The sequence below is a fragment of the Pelobates fuscus genome, chromosome 10 (genome assembly GCF_036172605.1).
Source record: "Pelobates fuscus isolate aPelFus1 chromosome 10, aPelFus1.pri, whole genome shotgun sequence".
NCBI lineage: Eukaryota > Metazoa > Chordata > Amphibia > Anura > Pelobatidae > Pelobates > Pelobates fuscus.
The window spans coordinates 46,744,200-46,757,557 of record NC_086326.1 but is presented as its reverse complement, the minus strand read 5'-3'; the positions used below and the strand labels follow the sequence as shown (position 1 = coordinate 46,757,557).

At 39.4% G+C, this 13,358-nt stretch overlaps 1 protein-coding gene across 1 annotated transcript in view; it reads left to right on the top strand.

Annotated features, from left to right (window-relative positions):
• JAKMIP3 (Janus kinase and microtubule interacting protein 3) overlaps nt 1-13,358 on the top strand; it is a 126,818-nt gene that overhangs the window by 44,130 nt on the left and 69,330 nt on the right. Inside the window, exon 2 of the mRNA XM_063434585.1 lies at nt 11,032-11,278. Coding sequence (XP_063290655.1) covers nt 11,144-11,278 — 135 coding nt within the window. The 5' untranslated portion in view covers nt 11,032-11,143. The remainder of the gene's footprint in view (nt 1-11,031; nt 11,279-13,358) is intronic.

Sequence of the window (13,358 nt, the reverse complement as noted above, 5' to 3'; positions counted from 1 at the left end):
GTTTAGGCACAGTACTACTGAAAGATAGCCTACCCCTGATATAGAGGAAAATGTACCCAGAAGGTTTTGGAGGCTTAGATATGCAAACTAATTCAGTAACACGGGAGAAAGGAGATCTTCCCAAATACTTCATATACATTAAGAATTTATGAAAACCAGATTGCAAAATGTGAGCAACAGCTGATATACAAAAATTCTCCTGCTTGGCTTTAGCCTAAATTTTGCCGTTTGGGTTTCAGTTCACCACTATTCAGTGTTTGGTTTCTAAACATCCAAGTGATTTAAATAAGGTTAAAGGGACAATTCACTGCCCAAATACAATACTAGTACAGCCACTGGTGGGGCTTCATGGTGCAGTCCTGCAAAGATGGGAAGGCATTGGAGTGGCTGAAATCAGCTAGGGTGGTGTGATGGGTTTTATTTACCTTTCCATGGGGCCTCCACAATCTAAATCTAGAGCAAAACACTTTAACGTTAAGCGTACAAGTTTGTATACCTATTGTTAGTGTTTCTTTAAATTGAGGAGTTTTATAGATCACTCTGTAGAAAACTAACAGGCTTTAATATAAACATAACACTTTCACTGGACTTCAAAAACACATATTGCCTTGTATAACCTGTTTGTTGTATGGAGTGTATGAACTCTTGGAGAGGAGCCAAGTTGACATATTGTACATATTTGTGTTGCCTGTGCACCAAGAATGCCTTTGTACCACAGCGTATAGTCCAATTTCTGTGAATACATTATCTGTGTACGGTCTAGTGCCTTTTCGTTTATCACCTGATGCATAATATCAATGTCCTAGAAGCCACAAGTGTTGACATTTTTGTCTGTTTTTGACAGCAAACACTATGAGGAAGGAACACCACATAAATTAAATCGATTTGTTTTAACAGAAGGTCATTAAAGCCGCAGGAAGTAGACTTAATGCTGTATCTAATAAATAATTAACACTGGCTTGATTTTATTTAGCTTCTACCAAATCTACTGTGCAGCATTCAGAACAAAATTGAAATGAGACTGTAACTACTTTTGACTAATTCTTGGTCATAAATTATACTTTCTTCACTAGTTTATTATATTTTATACTGTGAAATGTACAGAATAATGCAAAGTAATTTACCTGAACAAAAATAAATTTTTTGGAGTGTTTGGATTTTCAAAAAATTGGTTTATTGGGCGGATTGAAATCTCCTGCACGGATTGACAATATGAAACCCTCTATTATTTTAAAGGGATTTTATTTAAATTGGCTGTGTAATGAGAATATTTTACTTATACTATTCTATAATATTCCAAAAGTGCTTTAGAAAAAAAACAAAAACCTTTTAAGTAGATATTACTCTGCTATGGCCATAGCGGCTGACACAAGACATTAGTGCTGTCTGTATCTTGGCATTGTTGGGAGAATTAATGCATTTACTCTAAAAGGAGAATTGTCATGGTTTTCACATTCTTGCATGGTAGAGGAATTAAACATTAGCAGTATGTGAATTATGTAATTGCTGTACAGATTCTGTAAAACGGCGAGCCTTTTACCCATCATATCCCACATTAGAACCTCAGAAAGAATAGTCTGTAAGGAACTTGTCGAATGGCCTGGGAGGAATGAGTCACACAGTAATGTCTAACGTGCCTCGTGCAACATGAGCAACACATAGGCGTGCGCAGCCTATTGCATTAGGGTGTGCACCCTTAAGCACAAACACACATGCCGTGTGTATGTGTATTATATGTGTGTGTGTGTGTTTGTCTGTGTGTGTGTGTGTGTGTATGTATGTATGTATGTATGTATAAAAGAAAACCGAGATGCTTGCACTCCTAGATTAGAGAGTAATTGCCCGGTGCTGGTCAGGCACAAGATACAAAAAAAATGATTGTAAATGACCGCACTCCAAGGACTTGATGATTGTATTGCCATCCTGATGAAAGCCCATGTATTGGGGCTGAAACGTCGATATTTTTAAATTATATAGAATAACAGTTATATTTTATTTTTACGATCATCATGTCCTTGGAGTGTGGTCACTTCCAATCATTTTTTTATGTACATATATATCTATATATACATACACTGCTCAAAAAAATAAAGGGAACACTTAAACAACACAATGTAACTCCAAGTCAATCACACTTCTGTGAAATCAAACTGTCCACTTAGAAAGCAACACTGAGTGACAATCAATTTCATATGCTGTTGTGCAAATGGGATAGACAACAGGTGGAAATTATAGGCAATTGGCAAGACACCCCAATAAAGGAGTGGTTATGCAGGTGGTGATCTCAGACCACTTCTCAGTTCCTATGCTTCATGGCTGATATTTTGGTCACTTTTGAATGCTGGCGGTGCTTTCACTCTAGTGGTAGCATGAGACGGCCTCTACAACCCACACGAGTGGCTCAGGTAGTGCAGCTCATCCAGAATGGCACATCAATGCTGGCTGTGTCAAGAAGGTTTGCTGTGTCTGTCAGCGTAGTGTCCAGTGCATGGGGGCGCTACCAGGAGACAGGCCAGTACATTAGGAGACATGGAGGAGGCCGTGACAGACATGACAGAGTCTGGAGACGCCGTGGAGAATGTTCTGCTGCCTGCAACATCCTCCAGCATGACTGGTTTGGCAGTGGGTCAGTAATGGTGTGGGGTGGCATTTCTTTGGGGGGGCCGCACAGACCTCCATGTGCTCGCCAGAGGTAGCCTGACTGCCATTAGGTACCGAGATGAGATCCTCAGACTCCTTGTGAGACCATATGCTGGTGCGGTTGGCCCTGGGTTCCTCCTAATGCAAGACAATGCTAGACCTCATGTGGCTGTAGTGTGTCAGCAGTTCCTGCAAGACAAAGGCATTGATGCTATGGACTGGCCCGCCCGTTCCCCAGACCTGAATCCAATTGAGCACATCTGGGACATCATGTCTCGCTCCATCCACCAATGTCACGTTGCACCACAGACTGTCCAGGAGTTGGCAGATGCTTTAGTCCAGGTCTCGGAGGAGATCCCTCAGGAGACCATCCGCCACCTCATCAGGAGCATACACAGGCGTTGTAGGGAGGTCATACAGGCACACGGAGGCCACACACACTACTGAGCCTCATTTTGACTTGTTTTAAGGACATTACATCAAAGTTGGATCAGCCTATAGTGTTTTTTTTTTGAGTGTGACTCCAAATCCAGACCTCCATGGATTGAAAAATGTGATTTCCATTTTTTGATTTTTGTTGTCCGCACATTCAACTATGTAAAGAACAAAGTATTTCAGATGAATATTTAATTCATTCAGATCTAGGATGTGTTTTTTTTGTGCTCCCTTTATTTTTTTGAGCAGGCTGTGTGTATGTGTGTGTGTGTGTGTGTGTGTGTATATATATATATATATATATATATATATATATATATATATATACACACACACACAAAAAAAATAAAGGGAACACAAAAATAACACATCAGAGGTATATATATGTGTATATATATATATATATATATACATACATACATACACTGGTGTGAGAGGGTGCTGTGTGTGTGTGTGAGAGGGTGGGGGGGGGGGACAGATTAGGAAATAGCCCCCCTCCCTTCTTCCCTTTTGCCTGGGAGGGGGGATCCTTGCTGCCATCCCTAGTAGTGAGTAAACCCATGGAGACACACAGCAGGGCTGGCACTCTGATAGCGCCAGCTCTGCATGGACCGACAGGAGATCCTGTGAGCTCCCCTGCCGGCCTCAAACCATGAGCAGGCCACAGGGATAAGGGTGTGCCCAGGCACACCCGGCACACCCCATGCACACGCCTATGGAACCGCACTATATTTTGTATGGCGCACAGCTCTACAGTACAGTGTATATGAGTGTCACAGAACCTTGCATTAATGTGCATGACTGTCTGTGTTGTGAATGAGTTGGCACGGTAATTTGTAATGTGTATGAGTGTCTTACAATGTTCCCCAGAAATGTTTTTGAGATGGTCACAAAGACTTATAGTAATCTGCAGTGTGCATGCATGTGCCACACAGTCTTTTTGTTGATCAGACCCACAGATAATTGCTGTGTGAATAGAATGTAACACAATTCCTCAGCAATAAAACTGCAGTGGACCACCAGAGGGTCAAGTAGTCCCTGTAATTTTGATGCACAATGTTAAGTTGTATTCTTTAATAATTCATTGTTTTAAGTGGTCTACACGGTGCAAGACTCTATCGAATTGATGCATGTACGGATATTACACACCTTGCATTTCTTAACATTGTCTAACACTTGGTACATACAAACAAGGCTTTATTGATTATTGATCGATAAGAAATGTCACTGAACCAAACTGCCAACTACGTTAGTGCCAACATATCCATATATTTTACAAAGCAAGTTAAAGGAACGAGAACTAAAGCTGCACAGTATCCTATAAGGTAGCACTAGCCATCAATAAGAAGTTAATATTCTTTGCCTTTTTAGTAATGGTAATGAATGTACTGCTTGTAACTGACTAGGATAAAATCTCTGGAATGCTGAAACATTGTAAATTTTTAGAATCCATATAATGCCAGATTTTTATAGCAAGGGGCACATTGACTAATGAGCCAAGGAACAAAATAATTTGAAAAACAGAAACAAACAACATTTTGAAAGAAGGACAATGGAGCAAGTTAGGGGGGGGGGAAAAGTACTATATAGCCATAATGGAGAAGCCTGAGTGAAAAACTAAGTACATCCTTATTGCGTAGAAATTAAGAGGCTAATAGCAGACCACTGTTACTAATCAAATGCTCTTGATTAATTGATCATCCCCAAATGTGACCACCTCTATTAAAGCATGTGGGTGTCTGTTAGCACAATGCCAAGGAGGAAAGACATCAGCAATGATCTTAGAGAAGCATTTGTTGCTACCCGTCGAATTGGGAAGGACTATAAGGCCATCATTCTACAGTGAGAAAGATTATTCAAAAGTGGAAAACATTCAAGACCATTGCCAATTTTCAAAGGAGTGGAAATCCCAGCAAATTCACCCCAAAGTCAGACTGTGCAATGCTCCGACAAAATTGCAAAAAAAAAAAATAATTACATCTCAGAGTTTACAGGCCTCAGTTGGCATGTTAAATGTTAAAGTTCATGACCGTACAACTAGAAAAAGACTGAACAAGTATGGTTTGTTTGGAAGAGTTGCCAGGAGAAAGACTCTTCTCTCTAAAAAGCAACTTTGCAAACCTAAGCCATGCTGCCATGTTCATCTGAACAAACCACAAGACTTCTGGACAGAAGTCTATTTTGGACAGACGAGACCAAAATGGAGATGTTTTAGCCATAATGCACAGCGCCATCTTTGGCGAAAACCAAACAGCACATCGGCACAAACCCCTCATAGCAAAGGGGCCACCAGGGAAACAAAAGGAATTGAACAACATCTGGTGCCTAGGTGCCTGTGTCTGACCAGGTAATTTTATTATCATCTCAGCGGCTACAAACATTTTCACAACAAAAACAGGGTTCTTGTGCATATATCCCCAAGCAAGTGTCACCCCCGAGAAGCTTTCTCCAGAGTGCCTACTCTGGCCAAAGGGTGCTCGGATCTAGCCCAAGTTAGCTGGCAGTCAAGCTTCCACCAGGACACAACCATCCTTCATCCGGCGCAGAGTTCCACAGTGCTGGGTAGGAAATCCCAGTCACCTATCATGATTGCACTTTCCGTCGGTAGATGGAGCTCCCTCAAGTCCTTAGTGTCATTCAATGCTTCACCACCTTCTCTTTCACCCTTCCAAATAGAGCTCTGATAGGTGACTCTGGGACAAAGAGTGACTCTATAAACTCCACAATCTGGTCAAGAGTCCCAGAGAGTTTGTGGGTTGTTCCCAGCCCGGCATCCCTTGCTTCTGTGGCTTCTCTGCTGGTCTGTGATGACTCCTGGGCCACAGGAAAGGGACGATGGGCTGGGAGGCATGGGCTGGAGGGGTAAATGTGATTATTATAGTCCTTTTTTAGAGGGAAGTGGTGGTTGGGAGACATGTACCAGTCCTAGGTGACTGGGTGGTCTGCCACACTGTGCATAAACATATGCTAGCACACCTTAATGAACTGAAGCAACGTTGTATGGAAGAGTGGGCCAAAATTCCTCCACAACGATGTGAAAAACTGATAAAGTAATGCAGATTACAATTCCTTCAAGTTATTGCTGCTAAAGATGGTTCTATAAGCTATTAAATCACAAGGTGTACTTTTTCCACACATGGCTTTTGCATTTTGGCTTTATTTTTGTTAAATAAATCATACGCAATGTGTTGTTGTTCATCTGAGGTTGCATTTACCTAATTTTATGACCTGCTAAGGAACAGATGATTGTTGTGGTGAGATAATAGTGATCTATTATTTTTTTCCGCAGTGGAGTGTCCCTATAAATCTATCATCCTACTTCACAACACTTGGAACAGATTGGAACAGATTGAATTACATTTACACATATTTCCATTAAAATGTGGCACTCCAGTGTGCATTGCGTATAGACGTTTAGTCTTCAATGATAAAGGAGAGTCTTTGCACAGAATTTATATCTGGGATTATCCCAGAATGAAGACTGCGTCCACACAATTTCTGCTTGTTACTGTGCATGCAGCTGTTGTCGAATAATCCTACAGAGAACATTTAGCAGTTTGATCATGCTGTGTCTTACAATATTTGACTCATGGGCAGTATCTTTAGACTATCGTTACTCTGGAATGAAGCTTGTCAGATTATATGCTATTTCTATTGCTAGTCTTCCAAACTATATTTAATTGTTTATTGGGGTAAATGTGTGTGTGCTTAGAATAAATAAGGGTCACAATTTATACATATTACATGAACTATATATAGAGGCATTTGACAGCAATGACATTTGTAACCTGCTTTATATTGGTATTAAATTGTTTTCTGATTGCTTTCACTTTATGTTGCTTCAGAATATTTTAGATTTAAAGAATCAATGTTATGTCTGTAGACATGTGACAAGGACTGCGTCAATGTTCTTTGAGTTCAAGAAATATTGACAGATATATGGTATGGCAATAATATCATTTAGATTAAGATTACTGCTTGAGTAAATTCAGGTAAAAATAAAAGGGGGGCAGGATCATTTCAAAATAGAAATCATATGTTCTCAGGAAGGTCAGACAGTGGGGAACACTTGACCATTTAAAATCTGTCTCGAAGCTTTGTTGAGCTTACACTATACCCGGAATTTGAGGCACAAAATGCTACACATAATTCAACCTAAGATAATCTTAAAGAAACACTATAGCAAAAGTGTATTCCTAACGCTATAATGTCCCTTTGCACTGAAATTCTTGTCTTACCCCCTGCCAAGCAAATGGTTAAAAACTCTTTAAACGCTTATTGGACAGAGACATCGGCACAGCGTCGGGCTCCTCCTCCAACGCAGGCAATCTCTGGGATCCCAAATGCACAAGTGCAGTGAACGTTGTGCGTGCGTTAGGCCTTGCCCATAGGAAATCGTTAATTAAGTGCTTATCTATGGGGATTTCAACATGCTGAACATCCTCTTAAAAAGCATAAGAACAATCCGCGTCATTTCATGGAGTCTTTTTATGTACTCTCATACAGATAGAACACTTAGTCACCACATGCAACACTCACAGAAACAAAGCCCAGGCTTAAGGGGCCCCAGTCTGGCACCCTGTTTAGCGCCCTGGGCAACTGTAATCCAGCTCTTAGGCCTAGAGGAAAAGTTTCAAATAGCCCCTTCTATTTAGCTGCTAATATGCATTAAATTAAATTTTTTTCCATAACTATGTTGTCCTCTCCTTTATAGTGACAGGAAAGCATGCCAACAAAAAATAAAATGGAGAAAGAGGGCTGCAATAAAGAAACACGATTGAGCTAGGAATACAAACCTGCATCACTAACCCTGTAGCACTGGAGTACCTGTTTAGGTCCCCGGCTCCTCTCAGAATGGAGTAAAAAGGTATTTAACCTTTTCTACATCGCTGTTCTGGTCTCGCTTCGGCTGGCCCCACCTCCACGGCTGAGCTCCTCAATCTTGATGATCTCCACCAAACCAATGCTTTCCCATAGGGAAGCCTTGGGAGGCTGTCGCGCTGAGCCATTCGGCATCTCCTCATAAAGATGCATTGAACCATTGAGGAGCATTCTGCATGGATACACTGAAGGTAAGTTCTGCACACTGTGCAGCACTGGCATATGAAGCAACCTCTAGTGGCAGTCTGGGTGACTGCCACTAGAGGTGTTACGAGGCAGCAATGTAAACCGCATTTACATTGTTGTGCCTGCAGGAACATGCTATAGACCACAGAACCACTACATTAAGCTGAAGTGCTTCTGGAGACTATTTAACTGGAGTATTCTAGACAAATGCTTCTATACGAAGAGAAACGCTGGAAACTGAATGGACACTGGAGTGTTGTGTAGTCACATGAGATTTTGGAATTTTCTTTCACTGAAAGTAGAGACTCTTGGCTTGGATAAACAAGATCTGCACATAGCACTACTGCAGGGGTTATTACCAGTGGCAGAAAACGTGTTTTAGAATGTTGTCACTAAAATCCAAGGAAGACTGCACAAGAATACCGAAGACTATTTATATTATCTGAAGAATTGCATACAAAAGAGAGCCCATTACTGCGTATTTTCATGCATGCCTTCAGCAATGGCTCAACTGCAGTTATTGGAGCCTTAATTTTATTATGATAAAGCATTCTGAACATTCTATCAAACTCATTACATGGTCAATCTAAAAGCTTTTTAGCAACTCAAAGCAAAAGCTCTGCTTAGACTTGAAGGGAAGAAAACTAGGTCATTGTATCCGGTCAAACACTGAATGGCCAAATCCTTTCAATCCAAGCACAATTCTCATCCTATGTTAAACCATTTACCAGGATATATTTTTCATCACAAATTAAATTGTCTTGATTTTAGAATATTGAAATAAATAAGGTTTCTATAACGTTCCATCAAAAACAGATTTTGTAAAAAGGCGGATCCATTCATATAGTTTTGCATTATTATAATATCTGCACATAAAAATAGAGGTGGCTTACAAAGTTATGTATTAAATTTTTTTTTTTCTTTTAAAGTAACCCTTCACTTGCCTTGCACTCTAAGATGGAAATGAGAAATTCGCTAGTGGAGTTTTTATTAACCAAAATATCATCCTTTGACTTAATGGTTACACCATTAAAAGTAGCACCAAACCTAACGTAATGTATTGTAAATACTTAGTGTAAAAAAATATGTGGTTTTTTCTTTGTTTGTTTTTTTATGATGGAAACGGAGATTAACCTATTTGTATTTATTTGTGTGTATAAACGTTACTGGGCATTCTAATAATGGAGGTTGGTTTTATTTAATTCCAGAGGGTTTGGAGATCCCCTGCCATATGAAGTAATGGAGTTGAGCGTTATGATTTTAATGGGCCAGGGGATTGGGAACCCTCTTGTCCATTTGTAATTATCACCCTGGCACACGCCTATGTATTGCTGACTCCCCTTGCCCCTTTCCGGATTGTACTGCCTATTTCCTGCTTTGCCCATGATGCAAGTGGTCTCACAGATGCACCAATAGGCCCACCCCTTGTCCCTATTTCATACCTCCCAATATTGGAAGCTGCTGGGCAGTGAAAGTTGGTAACAAATATGTGGCTGGACGGTCAAATTAACTTGCCAATTTAAAGCCTTTCCCGTCCTCCCCTTCTCCGCCCCTCCTTCCCCCCAAGTTGGATATTTCTCCTGACGTTTAACAGGTCCATATATTGTAATTCCCAGTTTATAGCTTTGTTGCTAGGTCTCTGTCTTTGCAGAATCCATATCTCTTTAAAGTAAATGTACATAATGATTGTAAAATAACGCTTTTAGGAAGTACTGTTGCGTACTGTACATCCCAATAATAAAAAAAGACATATTTTGTATCAAAATATTTCCATTAAACAGGATTCACTTTTTATGTCCAGATGTTACTATGAACTATTTCAGAACATCGTAGATCCCCAGATGTTTTAAAACTACAGCTTCCATGATGCTTTGTCATTCTGAAGGTATGCAAAGCATCATTTATACGACTTTTGCTCAAATAGGATTGCATTCAGATGTACAATGACATTAAAGCAAAGTCTCTCTATAGACCTATTTCTGTTCTATAGCTCTGCGGTTATTCAAGATTCAAATGACTTTCCTTTAAAAATATTGGCTTTAAACATGATTTATACATTTTGTTTATGAAATCCAATATCCATATGGATATAATCTCCTTTACATCCGCATTTGAAATTAAGAGGTATTTGGGCATTACATACACACTCTTTTTATCTCTACCTAGATATACATGTTATTATGCCCTTGATTATATTTTAATTTACATTTTTTTGGATAGGCTTTTCATATGATCACAATTAATTTTAAAGGGTTTTTCTAACAGATTATCTACAGAAGTCGCCATTAATGTCTATCAAATTTTTATAAATAAATATTGAAAAGTTTTTTCTAGCAGATTATTATTTGAAAAGCAGATCCAGAAAAATTAAATGGATCCTTATGTTTTATCTGTCTAACCTATATCTTGGGATAACCATTTCCTATATCTTGGGATAACCATTTCCTATATCTTGGGATAACCATTTCCTATATCTTGGGATAACCGTTTTATTTCATTAACCAGAACTGTGGAACTAAGCTTGTGGTCTCTACAGTAGAATATATTGTAGAGAAAAGTTTCTTTTGTTCAAAATCGATTAACCACCATGCATTTAGTCGTACTGGATCAATTGCCGTGCAGATCCTTTGGTGTGACTGCGTTTAATGGCATCATTGGGTTTCAGGCTGATACTGATCGTTGAGGTTGGGTTACCCAGAGGTTCTGCAGGACTGTTCTAAAACTTGATCTAACAGAAGATCCCTAGTTGTAAACATACAATTCACATGATGTTTTTACAAAAGCTGAGCATCTACCTTTAGACCAGCTCTACCTTATGGTATAGCTCTTAGACCATGTTGTTAAGACCTTGGTATAAAATGATGTAAATGTTTTCTGTTTCTTTTCTAGATAAATAGAAAAATGTAGAAAAAAAAAAGAGGAGGCATCGAGCTCTGTATAGCAGAGAGGTTCTCTCTCTCTCTGACTGGGACTGCAACCTCCCTGACTTCTCCACCTCACAATGTCAAAGAAAGGTTCAAGCAGCAGAGCTAAGGGAGACAAACCTGATGCCTTTGCTTCTTTACAATCTGCTAATGAAGACCTACGAGCCAAGCTCACTGAGATTCAAATCGAGCTCCAACAGGAAAAGAGTAAGGTGTGCATCTTCTACATCCTTTTTATTATTTGTAGTTTGTACAGTTACTGTGCATCGATGGACCACTATGTGCCGCTATAGACAAATTCAGGCTCATTTAACCTTCCTCTCCTATATGGTTTTTCTTTGGTTTGTAAAGTCCAAACTCTCTCATCCAATTGGTTGCTTCATCAAACCAAACCAACTCTAAAAAGGATAATGTCTATTGATTATGTGAATAGTTTGTGAATAATGTGTTGCCCTTCTTCAGTCAGACAATGCAATATTAAAGCAAGCAGAAACAGAAAAAAATATCTCGGGAAAAGTTAAACACTATCCATTTAATAGTTTGTTTTCAGTAAGCGTCAATGAAGTCTTTAGAATGTCTGTTAATTCACTTTCACCGTTTTGCCTCACAATTGATCTTTTTATTATTATTATTATTATTATTATTATGGGCATTTATATAGCGCCAACAAATTCCATAGCACTTTACAATATTATAGGAGATTTAACAATAAATGATACCATTACAAACATCTTTCTAATAAAATGAACGAAGTTAAATAAAATACAATGCATATCACATTGAATTCACTAGACTAGAGAGAGACATTTTCTGAGAGTTCTAAATTACCAACTATATTCAGTTGTTAAATGCCATGAAGTCACTAAAAGGTCCTAATATGCTCCAGCCTAGCCCTTATGAAGGCATGGGAATCTGAGTCAGCCTTACTGTAAACTGGCATTCACCTGGAGTGATGACCGAAAGAGACAGCTCAGTAACCTGACTGGTAGTTCAAAATAACTTCCTTACCATCCCAGTGCCAATTACTGTTGTGAAGGAGTGTGTAATCTGCACCTCTAGCAGGAAGGGGTGGCGTGGGGGGGGGGCAGGGGGACGCCTGAGTTTTGTCCTGCCTAGGGCAGCACAAAAACAGGATACACCACTGACTGCAACATCTACTCATTTCACGCTTTTACCAGTAGGAGTAATAAATGTTTGAAGAATGAATTCCAACTAGTATTTGGGTTTCAATGTAAATCTTTTTAAGTGGCAAATATTTATTTATTCTTTTTTTTCCGTCAAGGTTGTTTTTTTTTTTTCCAGTAGAGTAAACTAGATTGTAATAATTTAATGTATTGCCTATGAGTTTTACTTTTATGTAAACCCACTAAGGTGATGTTCATGTAGACAGCAGACACATAATTATTCAAGGAATATTCCAAGCACCATAACCACTACAGTGTGTGCAACCGTTTTGCCTTCCCCATTGTAAATAGTCAAATGTTTTTTTTACTGGTTTGATTTTTTTATTTTTTTTCTTACCTGGGGTAGACCAGATGTTGCTCCCTGCTCCTTTTCTTATGATTAATTTGCTGGAAGCGGCCATGAGCAAAGTCTTGTGGGGCAGGGCGTGGCTTGCTGAACAGTTGACTCTCTCAGCCAATGAGCTGACCCTTCACTGCAGAACGTAGCTCAGATGAACTATTGGAATATCCTACCAGCAACCTCTTCTGGTTGTAGAATTATTGGGGTTCAAATCAATCACTAACAAGAGTGGAAAAGATGAGGTGGGAGCAGTGTCCCACGGACCCCAGGTAAGAAGTCAAACTATTGGAAAATGGCTTGACTACTTACTCTGAGAGGTGGGCACCAGGGCACACTGCAGTAGTTATGGTGTTTTGAGTGTTACTTCAAATCCTATTTAAAGGAACCCAAACAAGTGGCTTGCAATCACTTTTAAATGTATATATTTTTACTCCATAGCCATGTATGAAGGAAAAATTAACATGTTTTTCATGTGAGTCCTCCAGAAGACCTTGTAAGAAATAGCTTCTTTCGTAACAATGTTTTTGAAATTATCTGCAAACTCAGAAAACAGAGGTCATGTAGATTCCTGCTAATGTAAACAGTGTGAGAACTGGAACAAGTATAACCACTCCTTGTAATTTTAAAGTGATACTCTAGGGCAAGGGTAGGCAACCTTTTAGCAGCACCGTGCCGATATAAGATTGTGATGTCCCATACCGTGTCGGTCCTATTTTTGTAAATTGAGGTGTGTATGTTGCCGTCTTCTGCTTGTGTTATTTATACTGT